This window comes from Pristis pectinata, chromosome 29 (genome assembly GCF_009764475.1).
Source record: "Pristis pectinata isolate sPriPec2 chromosome 29, sPriPec2.1.pri, whole genome shotgun sequence".
NCBI classification, from domain to species: domain Eukaryota; kingdom Metazoa; phylum Chordata; class Chondrichthyes; order Rhinopristiformes; family Pristidae; genus Pristis; species Pristis pectinata.
In genome coordinates, this window is record NC_067433.1 from 14,566,513 (window position 1) to 14,588,658 (window position 22,146).

Consider the following 22,146-nt stretch of genomic DNA (forward strand, 5'->3'; position numbering starts at 1 on the left):
CTTCCATCTTCCCTCTCCATGTTTATCCAGCTTCAGCAGAATGACCTCTCTGCACTTCACCTCACCTCCCCCTGAGGCAATGAGTCCACATTCTCCAGAATTCTCCATTGGCTTTATTAGAGACTGCCTTATGTTGGTGTCCTCCAGCTCTGGTCTCCTTTGTAAGTGAAAACAGTTTCTCTGTCTCTCTCTCATCAACCTTTCATTGTCTAAAGCCTTGAGTCAGATCACTCCTCAGTCTCAGCAAAGGTGCCTCAGGCTGCTTAACCTTTCCTGACTGGTATAACCTTTTGCCGCTGGCATCATCCTTTGGAATCCTTTTTTTGCACTCTCTGCAATGCTGTTACATCTCACCTTCCTAAAGAAACTGTGGTCTTGGTGGTCCCACAGTACATAACTTCCTTACATTTCAACTGCAACCCTCCAGAACTAAGCCAGTGTTTGGTTCACTTTCTTATCACTTCAGTGTATCAGTACTTTGGTGATATGTGAGTCTCTCCACTAACTCTTTACCTGATCCTGAGCAATATTATTCCTACCAAAATGCACTGTCAAAAATGGTAGTGTAGCAGTTAGCATAACACTATTACAGCGCCAGCGAACTGGTTTCAATTCCAGTCGCTGTCTGTATGGAGTTCGTACATTCTCCCCGTGTCTATGTGGGTTTCTTCTGGGTGCTCTGGTTTCCGCCCACATTCCAAAGACGTACGGGTTAGGAAGTTGTGGGCATGCTATATTGGTGCTGGAAGCGTGGCGACACTTGCGGGCTACCCCCAGAACACTCTACACAAAAGATGCATTTCACTGTGTGTTTTGATGTACATGTGACTAATGAAGAAATCTTATAAATGCTTATCTTTATTGAAACTGATTTGATAATATAATCTTACTCTTCAAGGTTTCTTGTACTTTGTCTCAATCTTCCCCTCTGTGAATTACTACTCCCAAAGTATAGTCTTTGCAGGTGGGTAAGAAATCGTACGCCTGATTCCTGAGTCCTATCAGGGGTGTTGAAGGAGCTAATCTCCTTTAAGCTGTCAGCAGGGTGGGAATAAAAGCAAAAAGTACAGGAAATGTTCAGCAGATCAATCAGCATCTATGGAGAAAGATGATTGATGATGAGTTAATTAGGGGTAATTGGCCCCAGCACTGGTTGGGGGTTTTGGGGAGTGGTCGAACAGGAACCAGGATACACAGGAACCATGGCCCGTACCCTTTGACAAAAGCAATGTTTGTAGTGTGAGGAAAACTGTGACCATCCCATAATTACAGCACTAACACACGGCTACACTTCATCTCCTGCCTATTTGTCTCACACTTGCACTCCATGAGATACTTAAGCAGCAGTTATGAACATGTCCATCCCACCCCAATCCTTTAAAGACAACCTTCAGCATTCTGGCCCAGTGCCCCTTGTTTAGGAAGGAAGTAAATTTGCCAGGTTCTTCACTGACCTTCCACACATGTACAGCAATAAATTAGCTCTATAGATATTTCCTTTCACCTTACAATTACAGGGTGAAATAACATGATTGTGGAGGTGGGAAAAGGCTACTTGGCCCATTGGACCCTCCAGAAGAATGATCTTGCAGACCCACTCTCCCTTCCTCCAAGCCCTTTTCATTATTTCCTTTTTCAGTTATCTACCAAGCTACCTTTTAAAAACTATCAGTTGTACTTCCATCATTCCTTCTCATAGAAACATCAAGAACCAAGAGAGGCCATTGGCCCATCGGAATAACGCTAGCTCTTGGACTGGCTTATCGGATATCTGTCAGTCTTCTCCATAATCCTGCATATTTTTCATTTCCACTTGGATACATCACTGCCTCTTGAAAGTTACGGGTGAATCTGTTCCCATTCAAACTCCGCATCCCCACCACTCAGGCCATTCATTCCCGATAGTTCTGCTTAAGGTTTCAAACAAGTACCACCATTTACTGTATGTAGCCAAGGTGTATTATCAAACGAGTGTTGGTATCAAGTCATTTAAATTGATATTAGCGTGGATGACCGGCGGAGGTTTTACAAAGTTTTTGAAAGAAGGGAGAGGGGTAGATGGGTGAACACTGGAACTTGGCAATCCAAGATACGGCCACCAGTGGTGTAGACACTAAAACTGGAATGCCCTCAAGATGATATCCTGGGAGGATTGTAGAGATGGAAAAGAATACAAACAACTTGAAGTGAGAAACCAGTTCTGGGTTAGAGGAATAAAGATTATTATTTTCTGTAGACATGTTCCTACCAGCTATTCCTCATGATGTCATTTGAGCCCATATGATACCAGGGAATTGAGCATCGGAACAAGTCTTACCATAGGGAACTGTGGGTCATATCCCAAATAGTTTGAATTATGACTAGGAGCCTATAGGATACCGTAGGAAATTATACCAGGAACAGGTCTGTGGGAAGGAGCCCATGTTTTTCTGCTGGGATCTGTGGGTTGGAACAGAATTGCTACCTTAGAGGATTGTGTGTAGGTAGCTCAGACAACTGTGGGTAGGAAGTGGTCTTTCCTTGGGTAATTATAGGCAGGATTTCAAATGCTACTACAGTGAAGATCAGCGCTACCAAAGGGGATTAGCATTGCCATCCCTTGTTGGATGTACTTCTGAGGATTCCTCTGCCTTCAACAATCTCGGCCTCCAATCAAACATTTGGTTCTTTACCCCATGTACAATATTTTAAGAACCAATTGACAACAGGTAGGTAATTATGTCTCTGCGTTGTCTAGTTTGTTCACAGCAATGTCTGAGAAGTTCCTCCTTCACTGATGTTCAGTCAATTATGGTACTGCCTTGAGGTTTTTTTGATGTGTTAAAGGAGGATGATAAATGCACATTGATTTTATCTTGCTGACTGAGATGACATGTGACAACAAACTGTGACCGATGTGAACACAAATTAGAGTAGTTATTTAGCCCCCAAATATATTCTGACACAGCCAATTTATTTCTCATCCAATTTACCCATCTATTGTCCAGCTCCATTGATACAGTCACCAAACAAAAATCTGTCCAAATACACCTTGAATGACTCCCAGTAACACAGCCCTTGGGAAAAGTGTTCAGGATTCCACTGCTATTTTTGTGAAAATGATGCTTCCAGATGATGCTGCTAAATGGTTTTGCTTTAGGTCTAAGATTATGACCCACACATTAGATATTCAACTCTTCCGGGTTATAGAGAAAGGGTGGGATGAGAGTGGGAATTGTCGAATTGAATTATTCTTTCAGAGAAGCCAGTATGGTTATGATGGGCTGAGTGGTCTCATTATGTGCTGCGCAATCTCAATCTACTTGTTAATGTCACTTAAAATAGTCTGGTGAAGTGCTGATGGAGTGCTGCTTTGTCGGATGTGCTGTTTCTCTCAGAAATTCTCCCAGGCACTTAAACTGGAGCACTTTACGAGCAGCATGTTAAACACAGATTAAAGCAAAGTCCTCCTTCATATTTTTCATGTAAGGATTATTGGAGAGCTCCTCCATGCCCCTCTTGGACCCTGCATGAGATGTTACATTAAAGCTTAGTCCAATGACTTGAGTAGATGCAATAGATCTCACCACACTGCTATGAAGTGTGGGGAGTTCTCCCTGGTGTCCCATTCAGATTTTTAAAATAATGGTCTGGTCGTTATCACATTGCTGTTTGTGGGAACTTGCTGTGCATAATTTGGCACCACATAACAAAAATGATGACACTTCAAAAGGGCCTCATAGTCACTGCGACACAAAAAATTCTGCGGATGCTGGAATCTGGAACAATACACAAAAAGTGCTGGAGGAACTCAGCAGATCAGGCAGCATCCATGGAGGGAAATAAACAGTCTATGTTTCAAAATGTCGACTGTTTATTTCCCTCTATAGATGCTGCCTGACCTGCTGAGTTCCTCCAGCACTTTGTGTATTGCTCATAGTCATTGAGTTGTACAGCACTGAAACATTTCCTTTGACCCACTGAGTTTGCATCAACCATCACACACGTGTTTGCACTAATCCTACACTAATCCCCATATTTTATTTTTCCTCACATTCCCAACAACCCTTCCCAGATTCTACTACTCACCTACACATTTAGGGGCAATTTCCTGTGGCCAATTAACCCACTTTGTCACCTTTGAGGAAACTGGAACACCCGGGGAAAACCCACACAGTCACAAGAAGAACATGTAAACTCCACACACACAGCACCTGAGATCAAGATCGGATCCGGGTCGCTGGAGCCATGAAGCAGTAGCTCTACTAGTTGTCTCACTGGGCCACCCTAAGAACCTGGAGTTGTTTTTAAAGGACATGATCAGTGCTGTATAAACACATGTCTTTCTTCTTTTCTGAGACCAAGTTTGCAGTCCCTGGCCAATAAACGTTTGAAATGATGGAGGTTTGTTGGATTTTGAAAGGAGCTGGGAGAATAAGTCGACTGAAACTGTTTAAACTGTTAGTATTGTTGAAAGTGGGAGTCGAGGACAAGGTCACATGACTTGAGTATGGCCATTGAGGAAACACCTCCATCCAGAGACCTACATGCAACCATTCAGTTCTTGAACCAACCGGCAAAACCCTAATAAGATAAGATATGTTTATTAGTCACATGTACATCGAAACACAGTGAAATGCATCTTTTGCGTGGAATATTCTGGGGGCAGCCTGCAAGTGTCACCATGCTTCCGGTGCCAACATAGCATGCCCACAACTTCCTAACCTGTACGCCTTTGGAATGTGGGAGGACACCGGAGCATCCGGAGGAAAACCATGCAGTCACGGGGAAAACATACAAACTCCTTGCAAACAGCAGCCGGAGTTGAACCTGGGTCACTGGTGCTGTAAAGCGATACGCTAACTGCTACACTACCATTTAGTCACTACAATTAAGCAACACTGTGACCACTTTGATCACTTTACACTTCAACAGACTCTGTTTTGTTTTGTTCTAATTGTGTTCTTTCTTGTAAAAATTGTGTATAACTTATGTTTAGTTTATGTTTTTCTTGTGAATGCTGCTTATCTGATGCTATGTGCCTGTGATGCTGCTGCAAGTAAGTTTATCATTGCACCTGTACATACATGGACTTGTGCATGTGACAATAAATTCGACTTTGACTTTGGTGGAATTGCTTCCATTAGGAGCAGTAACCCTTGCTCAACGAGTTACCTTTAACCTGAGTTTCTTGCATTTTGACGGATGTGAGTACTCGAGGAACTGGAGCCAATGTGGGTGGAGGGTGCCGTGGTGGGACAGGATGAGGGCTGTTTGTCTACCTCCTGTTCCTGCTGAAGGGTGTATTTGTCCTGGGAATGGCTGGAAGTGACTGGGTTTTGATTCCTCCCTTTCTGCAGGACATTTGCGGGCAGGAAGAAGCACACTTACTGGCCCTACTCCATCAACTGCACAGGCACCGAGATCCACCTCTCCAACTGCGCCTTGGGCCCTTCCGCGATGGACAGGAACAACACGTGCAAGAGCCAGATGCCCGTGGTGGTGAGCTGCGTCACAGGACGTCCCTTTGCCACCATCACCTCCACTCGAATCCGGAAAGCCTTCCCGAACAAGGTGATGTGATTTACGGAGCCGTCCAGCTTGGGAGGGTGGTGGGTAATGGCATCCAAGGTGGCTCGATGGAATTGAACAGTTCGAGTCACTGAACAGTCTCATCCTGCTCCTCATCCTTGAAACCCCAGGGAGCCACTAGCCTGGTGCAGAAAGTCACTGAAGGCGCTGAGCTCATCCAGAGGTTCAGGTGGGTCAAGTGCAGGATGATAAGTGCCTGCTTGTAGGTTAGAGGCTCAATGGGTTTGGACATTACAGGGGCAAGTGGGCCCACTAAGTATGTGCCATGTCTCGTGTGTGTGTGTGTGTGTGTGTGTGTGTGTGTGTGTGTGTGTGTGTGTGTGTGTGTGTGTGTGTGTAAGTGCGTGCATGTGTATGTGTGTGTGTGCATTTGCGTGTGTGTGTGTGTGCGCGCATATGTGGGGAGCAGGGTTACCCTCTGACAGTGTGTCAGTGGCTGTGGGCTTGTACATGTTGTAATGTATGTGCATCCACGTGCGTGCTTGTGTGTATGTGTGCATGCACGTGGATGGATGTGAGTGTGTGTGTGTGTGTGTGCGCGCGCGCGCACATGGCTGCATTTGCACCTGTGAGTGTGTGCATATGCATCTGTGGGTATGTGTGTGCATGCATTTGTGTGTGAGCATGTGCCTGTGTGTGTGTGTGTGTGCGTGTGTGTGTGCACACGCATGCGCTTGTACATGTATGGGTGTGCGCGTTTGCATCCGTGAGTGTGTGCGTGAGGCAGTGGCTGTGTCTGCCTGAACGCCGGGGAGGGGGGGAATGCTTGTGCATAAGTAGAGACTTGGCTCGCTCAGTTAGAGTGTCCTGTCCCAAAGCACATTCACAGTTCGATTAAATGCTGCAGCTGAGTTATGCTCAGCAAGATCACACAAACAGCGAAAGAGTAAGTCATCAGATAATAACTTCTGATGTTTGAGGTCGGGCTGTGAAATGTGAATAAACAAATGTAGGCTGCGGTTTTGTGATCCTGTTGGAGGGTTTGAACCTAAGACCTTTGACTAAGCTGGAGGTGCCACCCTTAAGGAGTCAAATAGCAGGCAAGCTGTCGCAATCGAGGCTCACACCAGTAGGGAGTGGGATCTGCAGAGACTGTCAGTAGTTTTATAACCAGAGAGTGTATACTGCCGTTGCTAAGGCATATAGGGAACCTGTGGCTTGGAAATGAAGGCTCTTGAATGGTAAAAAGTGTTTTTGAACAGTTTATAAACTTAAGCTTGAAACACAAGTCATCACACAGTGCATTCCACGTGTAAGACGTAATGCACATCAGAAAATAGAAGCCAGATGGATGTTCTGGCTGCAAATCCTCAGCACTCATTAGTCAGTTCTGCCAGAGATTCTCTTCTTCAGTGACCAAACACTGCTCAATAGAGATTTCTCCTGCGCTTCAACACTTTAATCCAAGATGCGAGTCGCTCTAAAGTTTCTGAAACTGGACGTCTCAAAATTGTCCTGGTTGGTGAGAGGGTGGGGAGGGGTCCCATTTTTGCAGAAAGACCCCAAGCTCTGGGGCTTGGTCCTTGCTCTTAAGTTCAGCAACACTGAGGTGGGACCCTGGACAGAAAGAAGTGGACGATTCAGCCCTGGTCCCTTGTTGTTGCTCAGTCCTCCTCTAACCCCTCCCTCTGTTGCTCTGTCATTGACATGTTCTCTCCCACTCACCGCCTCTCCTCCTTTAAGGCATTCCACAGCATCTGGCTTCTAGATCAAGCTTATGGTCACCTGTGTTATTGTCATCTGGTGTAAAACATTGTGTGGTCACTTTTAGAGTGTCATAGAGTCATACAACACGGAGACTGGTCCTTCAGCCCATACGTGTCCATGCTGAACAACACGTATGTTCAAGCTAATCCCATTTCCCAGCACTTGGCCCAAATCCCTCTAAGCTCTTGTCATCCATTTACCTGTCCACATACTTCTTAAATGTATCTAATGTACCTGCTTCAACCACTTCCTCTGGCAGCTGGTTCAAAAAATATACCATCGTCTGTGTAAAAAAGTTGTCCCTCAGGTTCTTATTAAACCTTTCACCTCTAATCTTAAAACTATGTCCTCTAGTTTTCGATTCCCCAACCTTAAAAAAAAGACCGCTCACCCTATCTATGTCCTTCATGATTTTATATACCTCTATGAGATCACCCCTCAGTCACTGCTGTGAAGTACCTTGGAGTGCTGATACCAAGTTATTGCAGTTGTACATTCTCCCTTGCTTCATCCCATTTTGGATTCTGGATCTACAGCCACCAATAACCCATCTGCCCCAATCTGGTCCTGAGGCCTTGGAAGCCACTGTGGATATGCAAGTCTTTCATTGCATAACATGGCAACGGGCCGGGAACTGTGTGTTAAATTTAAGCACCATTAAGAAAAGCATCATGTGTTGGCTGGAGGTGCTATGGGAGTCTGGCATGGTACCCGTAACCGTGTCCTCCAAGTACACTGCATTGGACTTGGGCTGTGTGCCTCTGTTCTCCCTCTCTTCCCAGTGGAGTCATGTGTATCATTAATGTTAAGTCTTCTGGCATCCTCTCTTGTGGCCCCTGTGCAGCTGGTGAAATCAACTGTGTGTTAAACTTTGGGAGCAGTGAATGTAGATCTCGGCTGTGGCCTGTGTGTGGCTTCCTTGTGGGTAGCTCTCCTAGCTTTCCCCTTGAAGTCACAATGGTCAGACACCATTCCAAACACTTAAGCCCATCACATAAAACATAGAACATAGAACACTACAGCACAGTACAGGCCCTTCAGCCCACAATGTTGTGCTGACACTTTATCCTGCTCTATGATCTATCTAACCCTTCCCTCCCACATTGCCCCCTATTTTTCTATCATTCATGTGTCTAAGAGCCTCTTAAATGTCCCTAATGTATCTGCCCCCACAACCACTGCCACGCACCCACCACCCTCTGTGTAAAAAACTTACCCCTGGCATACCTTCCTCCAATCACCTTAAAATTATGTCCCCTCGTGTTAGCCACCCAGTGTGATTAGTCAGTACTGTTAGAAGTGAAGTCTTTTAAATTTGATTTATCATTAAATTTTCCTAATTCTGGTGATAGATCATTGACCGGAAACATTGGTACTATGTTTCCCTTCTAGATCCTGCCTGACCTGCTGAGTACTTCCAGTATTTTCTGTATTTTCCATGGTGGCGTTATTGCTTGTGGGGTGCTGTTATGTGGATGTTGATTGCCAAGTGTGGCTGTGTTAATGTAGTGACTGCATCCCATCAATTTGCACCTTTTGGTGGAGAAGGAGCTTACTTGTGATGCCCCAGCTGGGATTCCCTTTGACGATTTATTTATTTATGCATTCACAGGGTGTGGTCTTCACTGGCCAGCATTTATCTTTCATCCCTAAATACCCTTCTGAACAGGGTGCAAAAAGAGAGCAACCTTCCTTATGCCACAGCCCCACTCTGGGTCTGTAACACAGCTTCAAACAGTTGGCCTATCATTACATACCTATTACTTAATAGTAATAATGGTTTGGACAGTGGGAAATTTCAGGGGCATTTCACTGTTAGCAGGGGCTCCTTTGCAGCTCATGGAATGCAAAATTTCAGCACATGAAAAGCAAAAAAAAAACAGATGCTGGAAATCTGAAATAAAACCAGAAAATGCTGGAAACACTCGGCAAATCTTGTTCCACAGATGCTGCCTAACCTGCTGAGTATTTTCTGTTATGAATTTCAGTGGGCATTGTTTTTTGTTTGCTTGTCAGTGTGGTTTTAGCTCAGTAGATACTCCATTCAATACCCATTTGTGTGTTGTTCTATTTACAAAGCACCAATGCCACTTATCTGGCTTCTGTGAACAATGGACCCACTAGTGCTCGAGAGGCTGTTACACAGGACCCAGCCCCTCAGTGTCCAGTGCTGGCAGGACCTTAGATTGCAGTCCTTCCTCACAGAGCCTTGGCATTAGCTTCACCGAGCTTCAGGGCGTCTCTCAGCACGTACTCCTGCAGCCTGGAATGTGCCAGCCGGCAGCATTCCCTTACGGACATCTTGTTGTATCGGAATTCCAACAAGTTTCAGGCAAACGAGTGTGTGTGTCACTTTCTGCCTGAGCCTCCACCCGGGAAAGTGGGTATGGGAGAGACACCCAGCCCATCGAGCTTACTTCACCCTGTGATCTGTGATCTCATTTCCTTCACCTGCCTTATCCCTATATCGCTTGAAGCTTTTGGTAATCACACACCTATCAACTACAGATTTTAAATTTACAGTTGACCCAACTTCTTACTTTCAGATGTGAGCTCCAAACTATCTGCTGCTTGAAGTTTTTAATAACTGGCACAATGTCACAGCTAGTAGAACCACCTCCTCACAGCTCCAGTGCTGTCTGCGTGGAGTTTGCATGTTCTGCCTGTGACCACATGGTTTTCCTCTGGTTTTCTCCCACGTTCAAAAAATTTGCAGGTTGGTAGGCTAATTGGCCGCTGTAAATTGCCCCTAGTGTGTTGGTGAAGGGTAGAATCTGGGGCAGTTGATGGGAGTGTGGGGAGAATAAAATGGGATCTGTGTTGGGATTAGTATAACTGGGCCCTTAATGGTCAGCATGGATTCGATGGGTCAAAGAGCCTGTTTCGGTGCTGTATGACTGTATCACCTGGCTCTCTGTTGTCTCCATAAACATTTACCTACCAATGGAATTAACATTGCATTCCATCCAAGACCAAGATATCCTTATTCTGAAGTCTGGAACTGCGCCCACTGTGGTTTATCAAGTGCTTTATCTCACAGTAGAAAACTTCCATCCTTTGTATTCTAATCCACAACATACAATGGCCAGCAATTCTTTAGCCTTTTTGATTACCTTTTGCATCTGTCCATGACACTTTAATGATCTATATGCACAGATCCCTGCCCCACCCCATCAACATTTCTTCGGACACTGACCGTTTCTGGGTTTTCACCACTTGGCAAGAGTTCTATTGCATCCATTGCCCTGAGTGTGTCAGCAAACAGGCTGATAATTTATCCTGACCCTCAGCGCATCCATTGCATTGTCCTCCACCATCTGCAGTTCTTCGTTCCCTGTCTGAATGAGGTAAGAGGTTGGGAATCCCGGCTGTCTCGAGCTGCCAATGGTTGCATTAAGCAGTGTTGGAATTACAGGTCCATTCTGCTGGAGCATGGGCTAGCAGAGCAGGTGAAGGGTAGAATCCCACCACCTTCTGTCAGAATCCTGTTGCCCAACTGATTGTACTTGGAAAAAAGTTGAAAAGTCGAATTTATTGTCAGATGCACAAGTCCATGTGTGCACAGGTGCAATGAAAAACTTACTTGCAGCAGCACCACAGGCACATAGCATCAGATAAGCAGCATTCACAAGAAAAACATAAATTAAACATAAATTATACACAATTTTTACAAGAAAGAACACAATTAGAACAAAAAAGACAAAGTTCATTATTGTGCCAAGTGGTCCCTGTGTTTCTTTACTGACGTAGTGATTAGGGCTGTGTGGGTTGGTTCAAGAACCAAATGGTTGAAGGGAAGTAGTTGTTCTTGAACCTGGTGATGTGGGACTTCAGGATTCAGTCGCTCAAGCCCAATGGTAGCTGCAGGAAGATGGCATAGCCTGGATGGTGAGGATCTTTGACAATAGATGTTGCCTTCTTGAGGCAATGCCTCTTGTAGATACTCTCGATGGTGGGGAGGGGTGTGCCACGATGTATTGGGCTGAGTCCACTAGTTATGTTCCTGTGCATTCGAATTGCCGTACCAGACTATGATACAACCAGTCAGGACACTTTCAACAGTACATCTGTAGAAGTTTGTTCGAGTATTCAGTGACAAGCCGAATGTCCTTAACCTTCTAAGTAAGTAAAGACACTGGCGCGTCTTCCTTGTGATTGCATCTATGCGCTGGGCCCAGAACAGGCCATCCAGTAGGTTAACGCCCAAGAATTTGAAGTGGGGAAGCAGGGGCAGGGTAGAATTCCCACTGCTCTCTGCCGGGATCCTGTTGCCCAGCTGTTTGTATTTGTATCCACAGGAACCACAGGTTCGTCTCAGAGGAGGAGCCAAGATTGGAGAAGGCAGGGTGGAAGTGTTGAAGAACGGACAGTGGGGAACCATCTGCGATGGCCAGTGGGGTCTTGTGTCAGCCAGCGTGGTCTGCCGGCAGCTGGGCTTTGGCACTGCCAAGGATGCCTTGGCTGGATCTCAAATGGGAAAAGGTGAGGCCTTCCCCTCCCTCCATCCCCTCTGCCCCCTCCCCTCCACCCTACACCTGCCAGTCCCCGATAACTACATCCCCATCCCTCCATCCCCACAACCCAAGGTTGAGACTGTGTGTGAGCAACAGCACTTTTTTTTGACCTCAACACATCCCAAAGCACTTGACAGCCAATGAGGTATGCTCACTGCTGTAAGGCAGGAGATGTGGTGGCTAATTTCTGCACAGCAGGATCCCAGATATTGATAAGCAAATGCTCTGTTTCTTGGTCAGGGCACCAGGGATAGTTTACCAGCCAGATGTTGGAAATCTGGAGTCTGTAACAATAACCTGGCAGAGCAAGCGGAACAACTTAACGGCTGTCAGTCTAGATAATCTGCTCGAGTCCGTTGAAGCCACTGCCTCTGATACAGAGGAGAACACCCACCGAGACAACGGGAAGCTCGTGTGAGAGCCTGGTGTGTTTTCAGAAAAGGTTCAGGAACGTCATTTCCCTTGAAGACTGGACGAGTTCTCCCACACGCAAAGACCAAAGTTGGGTCACCCTCAGGTCACTGGACAGACGCTGGTCCGAGTTGGGAATTTCCAAAGGGGATTAAACCCAGAAGAAAAACAATAATTAAGCCATGATATCAGAAAAATACATCTTCATCCTTGAGAAAGGAAGCACGAGAGATTTAACCAGAACCAGATCTCACAAGCAGTCATTACGTGTAATGGGGGTGAATTCATCCAGTGTGTGATAACTCACTCCACATGTTTGTGTACCCTGGTGGCCTAAAGCTTCACTTCAGAGCCATCTGGAGCTCAATCCAGGGATTGTGGGTTCATGTCACACTCACTGGATTTGGAGCGCATTCTCCAGGCCCTTAATTCTCATGCAGTACTGAGGGTGTGCTGCGGTACTGAGGCTGTGCTGCGGTACTGAGGGTGTGTGCCGGACTGAGGGTGTGTGCAGGACTGAGGGTGTGTTGCGGTACTGAGGGTGTGTGCTGGACTGAGGGTGTGCTGCGGTATTGGGGGTGTGCTGCGGTACTGAGTGTGTGTGCCGGACTGAAGGTGTGATGTGGTACTGAGGGTGTGTGCCGGACTGAAGGTGTGATGCGGTACTGAGGGTGTGTGCAGTACTGAGGGTGTGTGCCGGACTGAGGGTCTGCTGCGGTACTGAGGGTGTGCTGTGTTCCAGTGTGGATGCTGCTCTACTGTTTTTCGGTCCAATGTTAGACGGAGGTCATATCTCCCTCTCACAAACTCTCACCCTCATTCACTCCAACCATGACTCACACCCTCACTCTCACCCTCATTCACTCCTGCACTGTCTTTCACTGACTCTCACATTCGCTCCTACTTCACTCGGGGCCACACTCACTCCCGAAATCCATTCATTCCCATCCACGCACACTCAATCTCACACACACTCACTCCCACACACACTCACTCCCTCACATACTCACTCCTGCACACACTCTCACACACACTCACTCTCCCACACACACTCACTCCCACACTTGCTCACTCACGCTCACACTCCGGCACTCACTGCCACATTCACACCCTTGTGCACGTGTTCACTCGCATACTTGCTCATTGGCTGACTCTCTCACTCCCTCAGTCAGGAATAGACTCTGGTAAGGACATTAATGTCTTATTCCCCCATTGAAAGGAAAGTCCACTGGAAGCTCAGGGATTAGCTTGGGAAATCCAGCCATGCAGAAGTAACCAGTGAAACACTGGTATCATGGTCCCAGCATGGGAGATGCCCAGCAGCCAGCCACCCTCTCTTACACAGTACGCCAGCAACAATGTGACACTGGATTAATCAGACATCCTGAGTCACCTTCCACAAGCACCTACACACCTGTCTTTCACATTACTGCTTCCAGTAGACTGATCCGAACAGGCAAGGGAAGACCAGCTGGTTGGTCAAATCAGTTGTGAATTCCGAGCAACTGGAACATCACAACTAAACATTTTGTTCCTCTCCCCTTCCCATTTATAAAGTCTGGGCCAATCCAAGTATTTTAGACAATTGCTCCTGAAAACCTCTTGCAACTAAAGTTACACAAATTGAGTGTTAGCCACAAGAGGACAGCCTTTTTCCTGATACACCACTATACACCTGGAGGTGTTTTAAGTTTAATGGTAGTAAATTGGTTCCCTATAATCTGCCGTATCTTGCCCACCATGTCGTGTCCCATGCTACTATCTGCTTATTCATCATTGGTACATCAAGCTAACTGTCCACCCCAGCATCTGCCCCCACCCCCATCACCTTCACCCTGGCTGGGTTGGGGGTCGACATGTTTCCTATTAGATTGGGTGTGCATGTGTTGGTATCTTCCTGAAGTCCCCCGGTGCTCTGACCTGAGGTCATGTCTGCATCCAATTTCTCATTGCTTGTCCCTAACTGCACGCCAAGTCCCAGCAAAACGTTTCAGCAAATTCTTGACTTCCTGCCAAAGGGGATCTGGCCTTCCCATGGCTGTGGGAATGCAGCTGTTTATATAGCCAGTTGTAAAGTCTTTCAGAAACATACAGCAAGGTCACCATCAGTTACCAACCTGGATACACCCTCTCTCTCTGTCTCTCCGTCTCTCTCTCTCCCTCTCTCTCTTTCTCTGCCTCTATCTTTGTCCCTGTTGATTTTATTCCCTTTCTCTGCCCCTCCCACACACCCTGTCTTTACCTTATTTATCTTTTGTCTTATGTCATTCCCTCTTTATGTATCATTTTCCTTTTCTTTCTCTGTTCTTTCTCCCTTTCTCTCCCTTGTCCTATCCTCCCCTCTTAAATTTTCCCTCTTCTCTGTATCTTTCCCTCCCTTTCACTCTGTCTTTCCTGCCTCTCTTTCTCTTTCTTTCATCCTCCTATTTCCAGATGTTTAACACATGTTTCAATAGCATTTCTCCAAATATTAGAAAGGATCCCACTTCTGTAACACCTTTCACAATCTCCGATGAAGGGTCTCGGCCCGAGACGTCGACTGTCCATTTCCCTCCGCAGATGCTGCCTGACCCGCTGAGTTCTTCCAGCATCTGGCTTGTGGCTCCAGATTCCAATATCTGCAGTCTCTTGTGTCTCCTCTCTCCCTGGATGTCCCAACTGCTTTACAGCTAAAGAAGTGTAGTCAATGTCAATTTAGGAAACGCTGTAGCTCACTTGTGACAGGAACCCAACAAGCATCAATCTGACAACGATCAGGTAGTCTGTTTTGATGTTCTTGATAAGTTTCAGTAAGGACACTGGGAGAACTCCCCTGTTCTCCTTCAAATTGGTCCCGCAGAGTCTCGAGACACAAGACACTGCAGATGCTGGAATCTGGAGCAACACACAAAGTACTGGAGGAACTCAGCAGGTCGGGCAGCATCTAATCTCGAGTCCGTCTGTGTAGAGAGAGGACAGAGGCAGCTTGCTTTAACTTTCCATCTGACAATTTGAGACCAGCTGATGAAAGAACTGTTTCTACTGCAAAGTGACAGTTTTGATGTAACAACGGGAGCATTAGGATTGTCAAGTCAATTCAAGTCGAGCTTATTGTCATGTGCACGAGTGCGGTGAGGTACAGGTACAATGAAAAACTTGCTTGCAGCAGCATCACAGGCACATAGATCCAGACAACACACAGAACATAAATTATACAAGACAGTGAAGAGAAAAAAAAGTGCAAGACAAGACATTAATGCAAAATTTGTCCATGATAATGCAAGAGGTCTGCAGTGTTCCATTCAGAGGTAGGATTAAGGTTGTGCAGGTTGGTTCAAGATTGTTCCAGAGGAGCTTCCTGCAAAGGTGCCCCTGAAGTTCTTAAATTCTTTTATTGGAGTCAGGAGCTTTTGCTTCCCCTCTTGGTACCAAGGGAGATAAAATCCAGACCCAGAGGCTATGGCTCCACAAGCCATGAGTTGCAACTGGAGGTTTTACACAGTGTCTGTTGTCAGTCTTTGATTTGGATGGGAACCAGCAGCCTAGAGAAGGCCTGACCTGGGTCTCACAAGATCACAAGACAAAGGAGCAGAAGTAAGCCATTCGGTCCATCGAGTCTGCACCGCAACTTCACCATGAGCTAAACTATTCTCCCATCTAGCCCCAATTCCCAGCCTTTTTCCCATATCCCTTGATACCCTGACTAATTAGATACCTATCAATCTCCACCTTAAACACTCCCAATGATCGGGCCTCCACAGCTGTAGGTGGTAACAAATTCCATAAATCCATGACCCTCTGGCTAAAGAAATTTCTCCGCATCTCTGTTCTAAATGGGTACCCTCTAATTCTAAGACTGTGCCCTCTTGTCCTGGACTCACCCACCATGGGAAACAACTTAGCCACATCTACTCTGTCCAGTCCTTTCAACATTCGAAATGTTTCTATGAGGTCCCCTCTCATTCTTCTGTACTCCAATGAATACAGTCCAAGAACTGACAAACGCTCCTCGTATGTCAGCCCTTTGATTCCAGGAATCATCTTCGTAAATCTTCTCTGAGCCCTCTCCAACATCAGTACATCCCTTCTAAGATAAGGGGCCCAAAACTGCATACAGTATTCCAAATGAGGTCTCACCGGTGCCCCATAGAGCCTCATCAACACTTCCCTACTTTTATACGCAATTCCTCTTGAAATGAATGCCAACATAACATTGGCTTTCTCCCTTGTGTCTCGCTGAGGTTTCAATGCTGTAACCTCACAATACTCACATCTCACCGGATGCCTCTGCCTTGCAGGAATCGGCTCGGTCCACATGAATAAGGTGTTATGTACGGGCTTCGAGGACTCCATCACCGACTGCGCTTCCAGCCAGCACGACCTGTGTGACCATGATGAGGATGCTTCAGTACGGTGCAACATCCCAGACATGGGCTTCGAGAGCCAGGTGGGCTAAAACCATTTAGTCACAGAGCACGGAAACAGGCCCTTCGGTCTAACAGGTCCATGCTGACCAAGATGCCCATCTAAGCTAGTCCCATTTGCCCACGTTTGGCCCATATCCCTCTAAACCTTTCCTATCGATGTACCTGTCCAAGTGCCTTTTAAATGTTGTTATTGTACCTGCCTTAACCAGTTGTCCATTTATCAGTAATTTCCTCGAATCCTTTGTCTACTGCTCCCTTATTTCCATTGAGTGAAGTTCCATTGAATGATTACCATGTAATATCATGTAATATCTCCATATCAGATGGTAGCTGCAGTTTGGTTGACGATGTGTGCATTCAATGATGTAACCCTTTGCTCAGGATCAGTTTTAAGACTTCATTATAAAGCAGGATCTGTGTGAAATCTCTCAGTGGATGTGGCTCATTGTCTTTAAAGATATGTTCTCATCCTCTTGGTTCTAACTTAATCAAAATGTCGAAAGTTCTTCAACACTCCCTGGCACCTGAAACCAGAATGAGATGAGCAGCAAGGTTCTTGGGAACGTAGTCACCAACTTGACTTGGATTGCTATTGATCCTTCCCACATCAAGGTCCTGGAACTATTTATTGATGGTGAAAGGAGCATCACCCTGACCTTCTCCAGGGCAACCAGGATTGGCCAATCATCGCTGGCCATGCCGGTGGTGCCCACAGCCTGAGATCAGTAAAAACACTGGGAAAATGTTCACGTTGACATTGGAGAAACAACCATAGGGGAATATTGGAAGTAAGCAGTGTTGTCCTGAATCAATCGACGTCACATCTCATCTCTCTCTCTCTCTCTCTCTCTCTCTCTCTCTCTCTCTCTCTCTCTCTCCCTCTCTCCCTCTCTCCCTCTCTCTCCCTCTCTCTCTCTCCCTCTCTCTCTCTCTCTCTCTCTCTCTCTCTCTCTCTCTCTCTCTCTCTCTCTCTCTCCATGGGCCACAGATTCGCCTGGCTGGAGGTCGTACACCCTATGAGGGACGGGTTGAGGTCCTAGCGAAGAAGAATGGCAGTCTGAGGTGGGGTACAGTCTGCAGTGACAACTGGGGCATCATGGAAGCCTTGGTGGTCTGCCGACAGCTGGGGCTGGGCTTTGCTGACCATGCAGTTCAGGTACGTTGCTGCACCGTTATTGGACTGTCGAACGCTAAAGGATGAGCTCTTGATCTACCTCGTCATGGCCCTTGCACTTTACTTGTCTACCTGCATTGCACTTTCCCTTTAACTGTAACATTCTCTTTTCTTTCTACTACCTCGATGTAATTATGCATGGCATGATCTGTCTGGATGGCATGCAAAACAAAACCTGTACGTTGGTACGTATTAAACCAATACCAAATACCAGAGTCCTTAACTACATCAACCTCATTCTGGCTAGCACCACTGCTAAGCACTGCTCATGGGCACTTAACAGCAAAAGATATCTTTATTGGTCACATGTACATTGAAACACACAGTGAAATGCATCTTTTTGCGTTGAGTGTTCTGGGGGCAGCCCTCAAGTGTCGCCAATCTTCCGGCGCCAACATAGCATGCCCACAACTTCCTAACCCGTACGTCTTTGGAATGTGGGCGGAAACCGGAGCACCCGGAGGGAACCCACACAGACACGGGGAGAACATTACAAACTCCTTACAGACAGCGGCCAGAATTGAACCCGGGTCGCTGGCGCTGTAATAGCGTTACGCTAACCGTTACACTACCGTGCCTGCCCTGTCTGCCATGCAAGTGCAATCTTGGCAAGCATACCATGACTCCAAATGTCAATCATTATGTTACATCCGTACCAGCCACACCTGTATCTTTGGTCAGTGTATTGACCTGTCCCCTGGTTAAGGAAAACATATAGAGGGAGGTTCAAGAAAGAACTAAGTGCATGATCTCGGAATTGACTGTATCCAACTACCAGCAGAGATTAAACAGGCTGGGGCTCTGAAAGAGGAGAGGTGTTGATGGGTGGTCTGAGGTCTTTAAGATTATGGGGTTTTGATTTGGGGCTTGCAGAGAGAGTTCTGTTTGTGAAAGTCATAAATACCGACAATCATTAATAAATCCAATAGGGAATCCAGGAGAAATGTCGAATATGGGGATCTCACCACAGTGAGAGTTGGAGTTGGGAGATCATGGGATGAAACCTCCTGGAGCAGATCCAGCCAGAGATGGCAACCCTCCTGGTCCTTGGAGAAATCCAAGGATTACTGTTTGGCCAGACGATTTGATCCTTTCTTGGACATTGTGCGATTGCCTCTTTTTCCCTCAGGATGAACATACCGAGGTACAAGCAAGGTGGAAGGGATTGAAGATGGGATGCAAGAGGGTTGGCATTGAGGAGAATGATAATCCTGGGAAAAGACAAGCATGCCAATGGCCCAGAACAAATCTTCATGGGGTACACTCAAAGTCACATGCAGGAACAGGCGGCTGAGGAACCTCTTAGTTCCTTGGGATATTCCCTTCGATTTGCCTTCACCTCAGCTCCTCTGTGTGTATGGCATCCTCTGATTTTAATTTGGATTTCTCCCCAGGACACCTGGTTCTGGGAGGGTGACCCGACAGCAGATGAAGTGGTGATGAGTGGAGTCAAGTGCTCTGGGACCGAGATGTCCCTCTTTCAGTGTCGTCACCATGGCGAAGACCTCGAGTGCTCCAACGGAGGGGGGCGCTTTGCCGCAGGCATCTCTTGCACTGAAGGTAGGTCCCTCCTTTCCTCTCCTGGGTTCAACTGATAAAACACTCCTGCTCCTATACAGCCACGAAACTGGACAACGAGGTGAATGTCTTGTTACCACAATACAGGTAATGCGTGGTTGTACTGTGAAGAGTGCAGACAGATGAACACATTGCATGACTCCAAAGTGTTAGCTCTGAGGAAAGCTTGGATGAGCCTGGTTGTTTTTGGAAAAGAGGAGGCTGAAGGGTGATTTACAGAATTCTGGGAGGTCTCGATAGAATAAATAGAAAGGACCTTTCACCTTTGGCAGAAAAGTCAGTAGATCAGGGGCAGAGAATTGAAGTAATTGGAAGAGATTTCGAGCAGAGAAGAAATATATCTTCACCCAGAGGAAACTCTCATCACATTTAGACAGTACTTGCAGAGCTGTGGCCTTCCGGGCAGGGTCATTTGAAGAAAGTGGGGTCACAGTGGTAGCTTGCATGCTTACAATGGGCCAAATGGCCTCCTTCTGTGGCAGAGGCCATGATCCCAAGGGAAGGAAGGAATGTCATTTTACCAAACTCCAGATGTCCCAAAGTTACCCAAAACTAATGATGTACATTTGGAAGTGCAACCATTCACGTCATGCAGGGAGAGAGGGAGGCGGTTGTGGACAGCAAGCTCCCATTAACACCAATGAGATCATCAGCCCGTCATCTGTTTTGCTTTAGATTCATTGATGGTGGAATAAATTTTGGGTTGGCACTGTGGGTAGCTTCCCAGCTCTTCAAGACATTTTGTGGGATCTTTTTATTTTATTGCCTTACCACCAAAAAGCTTTCAGTTCAACGCTGGGATGGGAGTGTCAGTTGAATATCAGGGGCACACGCACCTGAACTTCTCCCTTGGCCTCTCTTGGGCCCTTTCTCCAAGTGAGGAGTTGACAGGATGCGGTAAGGGGCAGAGGTGATGAGGGAGAGCTGGAGATGGGAGCAGTAACCCCAGCCAGCAGTGCAGTGCGGTACTGAGGGGGGGCTGCATTGGTGGAGTCACTGTCCTTCCGATGAAATGCTAAACAATGGAACAAATATCATTTCAAGAAAAATCAGTTAGGATCAGGAGGGTTGTCCCCGGAATCCTGGTCAATAGTCATCCCACACCACACTGCTAAAGGAGCAGAGTGTTTGGGTGAAGGCATTGCTGGTCAGAGCTTGCTGTCCATACACTGGCCGCTTTAGTTACTTTATGAAAGCAATAACTACACTTCAGAGTTGACTGAATTGGCTGTAAGTGCCTTGGGATGTTCTGAAATGTAAGAAAAAGACCCTGTGCAAATTCAGGACCATCCTCCTTTGATGAGATGGCTGGGTCCTCAATCCCTCAAGTCCTGGCAACATCCTTTCCCGCACCCTTTCCAGCTTAATAGCATCTTTCCTGCGGCAGGGTGACCAGAAGTGAACACAATACTCCAAGTGCGGCCTCACTAGCGTCCTGTACAACTGCGCCATGACCTCCCAACTTCCAAATGGAGGAGGTGCAGGGGTGTTGGCTTCTTGGGAATGGGAGCAGCTTGCAGATGTTAACGTCACTGCTCTGAGCTCGGAGGAAGGGTCATTGATCCCTTTTTTTTCTTTTTTCTCTTCACTGTCCTGTATAATTTCTGTATAACTTATGTTCTGTGTGTTGTTGTCTTAATCTACGTGCCTGTGATGCTGCTGCAAGCAAGCTTTTCATTGAACCTGTACCTCACCGTACTTGTGCACTTGACTTGAAACATTAACTGGTTTCTCTCCCCACGGATGCCGCTCGACCAGCTGGGTTCTTCCGCCGTTATTCTGCTCTTGTTTAACACCTCTGCTGTCTCGTTTGCAGCTGCTTCCGATATCGTTCTCAATCCCGAGGTGGTTCAGGAGACCACGTACCTGGAGAACCGGCCCATGTCCATGCTGACCTGCGCCATGGAGGAGAACTGTCTGGCCGCCTCGGCTGTGGGGCAGCCCCTCCTGACCAGCTTCCGCCGACTGCTCCGGTTCTCCTCCCAAATCCACAACAACGGTGAGGCGGACTTCCGGCCGAAGGCGGGGAGGCATGAGTGGCAGTGGCACGAGTGCCACAGGTACGTGGGCAACCTCGTCTCATCCTGACTGGCTTCACAGCCTGCGCCTGAATGTGTAATCACACACCGCACCCCCTCCCAGGTTAGCACGGAATGATGGGTTGACTGGCCTCATGCTGTGTCGGACCATTCGTTCGTTCTGTGTGTCTTGTGGTCTGGTATCGGTGACCTCGATAACCCTGCCGCTAACAGTGTCATCATAGGAATAAAGATTATTGACCTTCAGAGGAGAAATGTCATCAGGCAGTACGATCACCCAGGTACTGGAGTCCAGTGACTCACCAGACACTGGTGATCGAGTCCGGTCTTTCACCAGACACTGGTAATCAATTCCAGTGTTTCACCAGGCACTGGCTATCGATTCCAGTGACTGACCACACAGTGACCATTGATTCCAGTGATTTACTGGACACTGGCCATTGATTCCAGTGATTCACAGGACACCGACCATTGAAGTGTCCAGAGATTCACCAGGCACTGACTGTCGATTCCAGTGATTCACCAGACACTGACAGTCGATTCCAGTGATTCACCAGACACTGGTCAACGGTTCCAGTGATTCACCAGACACCAACCATTGAAGTGTCCAGAGATTCACCAGACACTGACCATTGGTTGAAATCCAGTGACTTACTGGACAATGATATGAAGAACTCTTAAACATAGATTGCAGCCACATAAAACTTTGATTAGGCCACATTTGGTGTATTGTGTGCAGTTCTGAT

At 46.8% G+C, this 22,146-nt stretch overlaps 1 protein-coding gene across 1 annotated transcript in view; it reads left to right on the forward strand.

Moving 5' to 3' along the window:
• The window catches only part of LOC127584193 (lysyl oxidase homolog 2-like), a 93,253-nt gene that overhangs the window by 58,291 nt on the left and 12,816 nt on the right, over positions 1 to 22,146 (forward strand). Inside the window, exons 5-10 of the mRNA XM_052040786.1 lie at positions 5,340 to 5,553; positions 11,577 to 11,760; positions 16,481 to 16,629; positions 17,598 to 17,765; positions 19,178 to 19,343; positions 21,178 to 21,421. Coding sequence (XP_051896746.1) covers positions 5,340 to 5,553; positions 11,577 to 11,760; positions 16,481 to 16,629; positions 17,598 to 17,765; positions 19,178 to 19,343; positions 21,178 to 21,421 — 1,125 coding nt within the window. The remainder of the gene's footprint in view (positions 1 to 5,339; positions 5,554 to 11,576; positions 11,761 to 16,480; positions 16,630 to 17,597; positions 17,766 to 19,177; positions 19,344 to 21,177; positions 21,422 to 22,146) is intronic.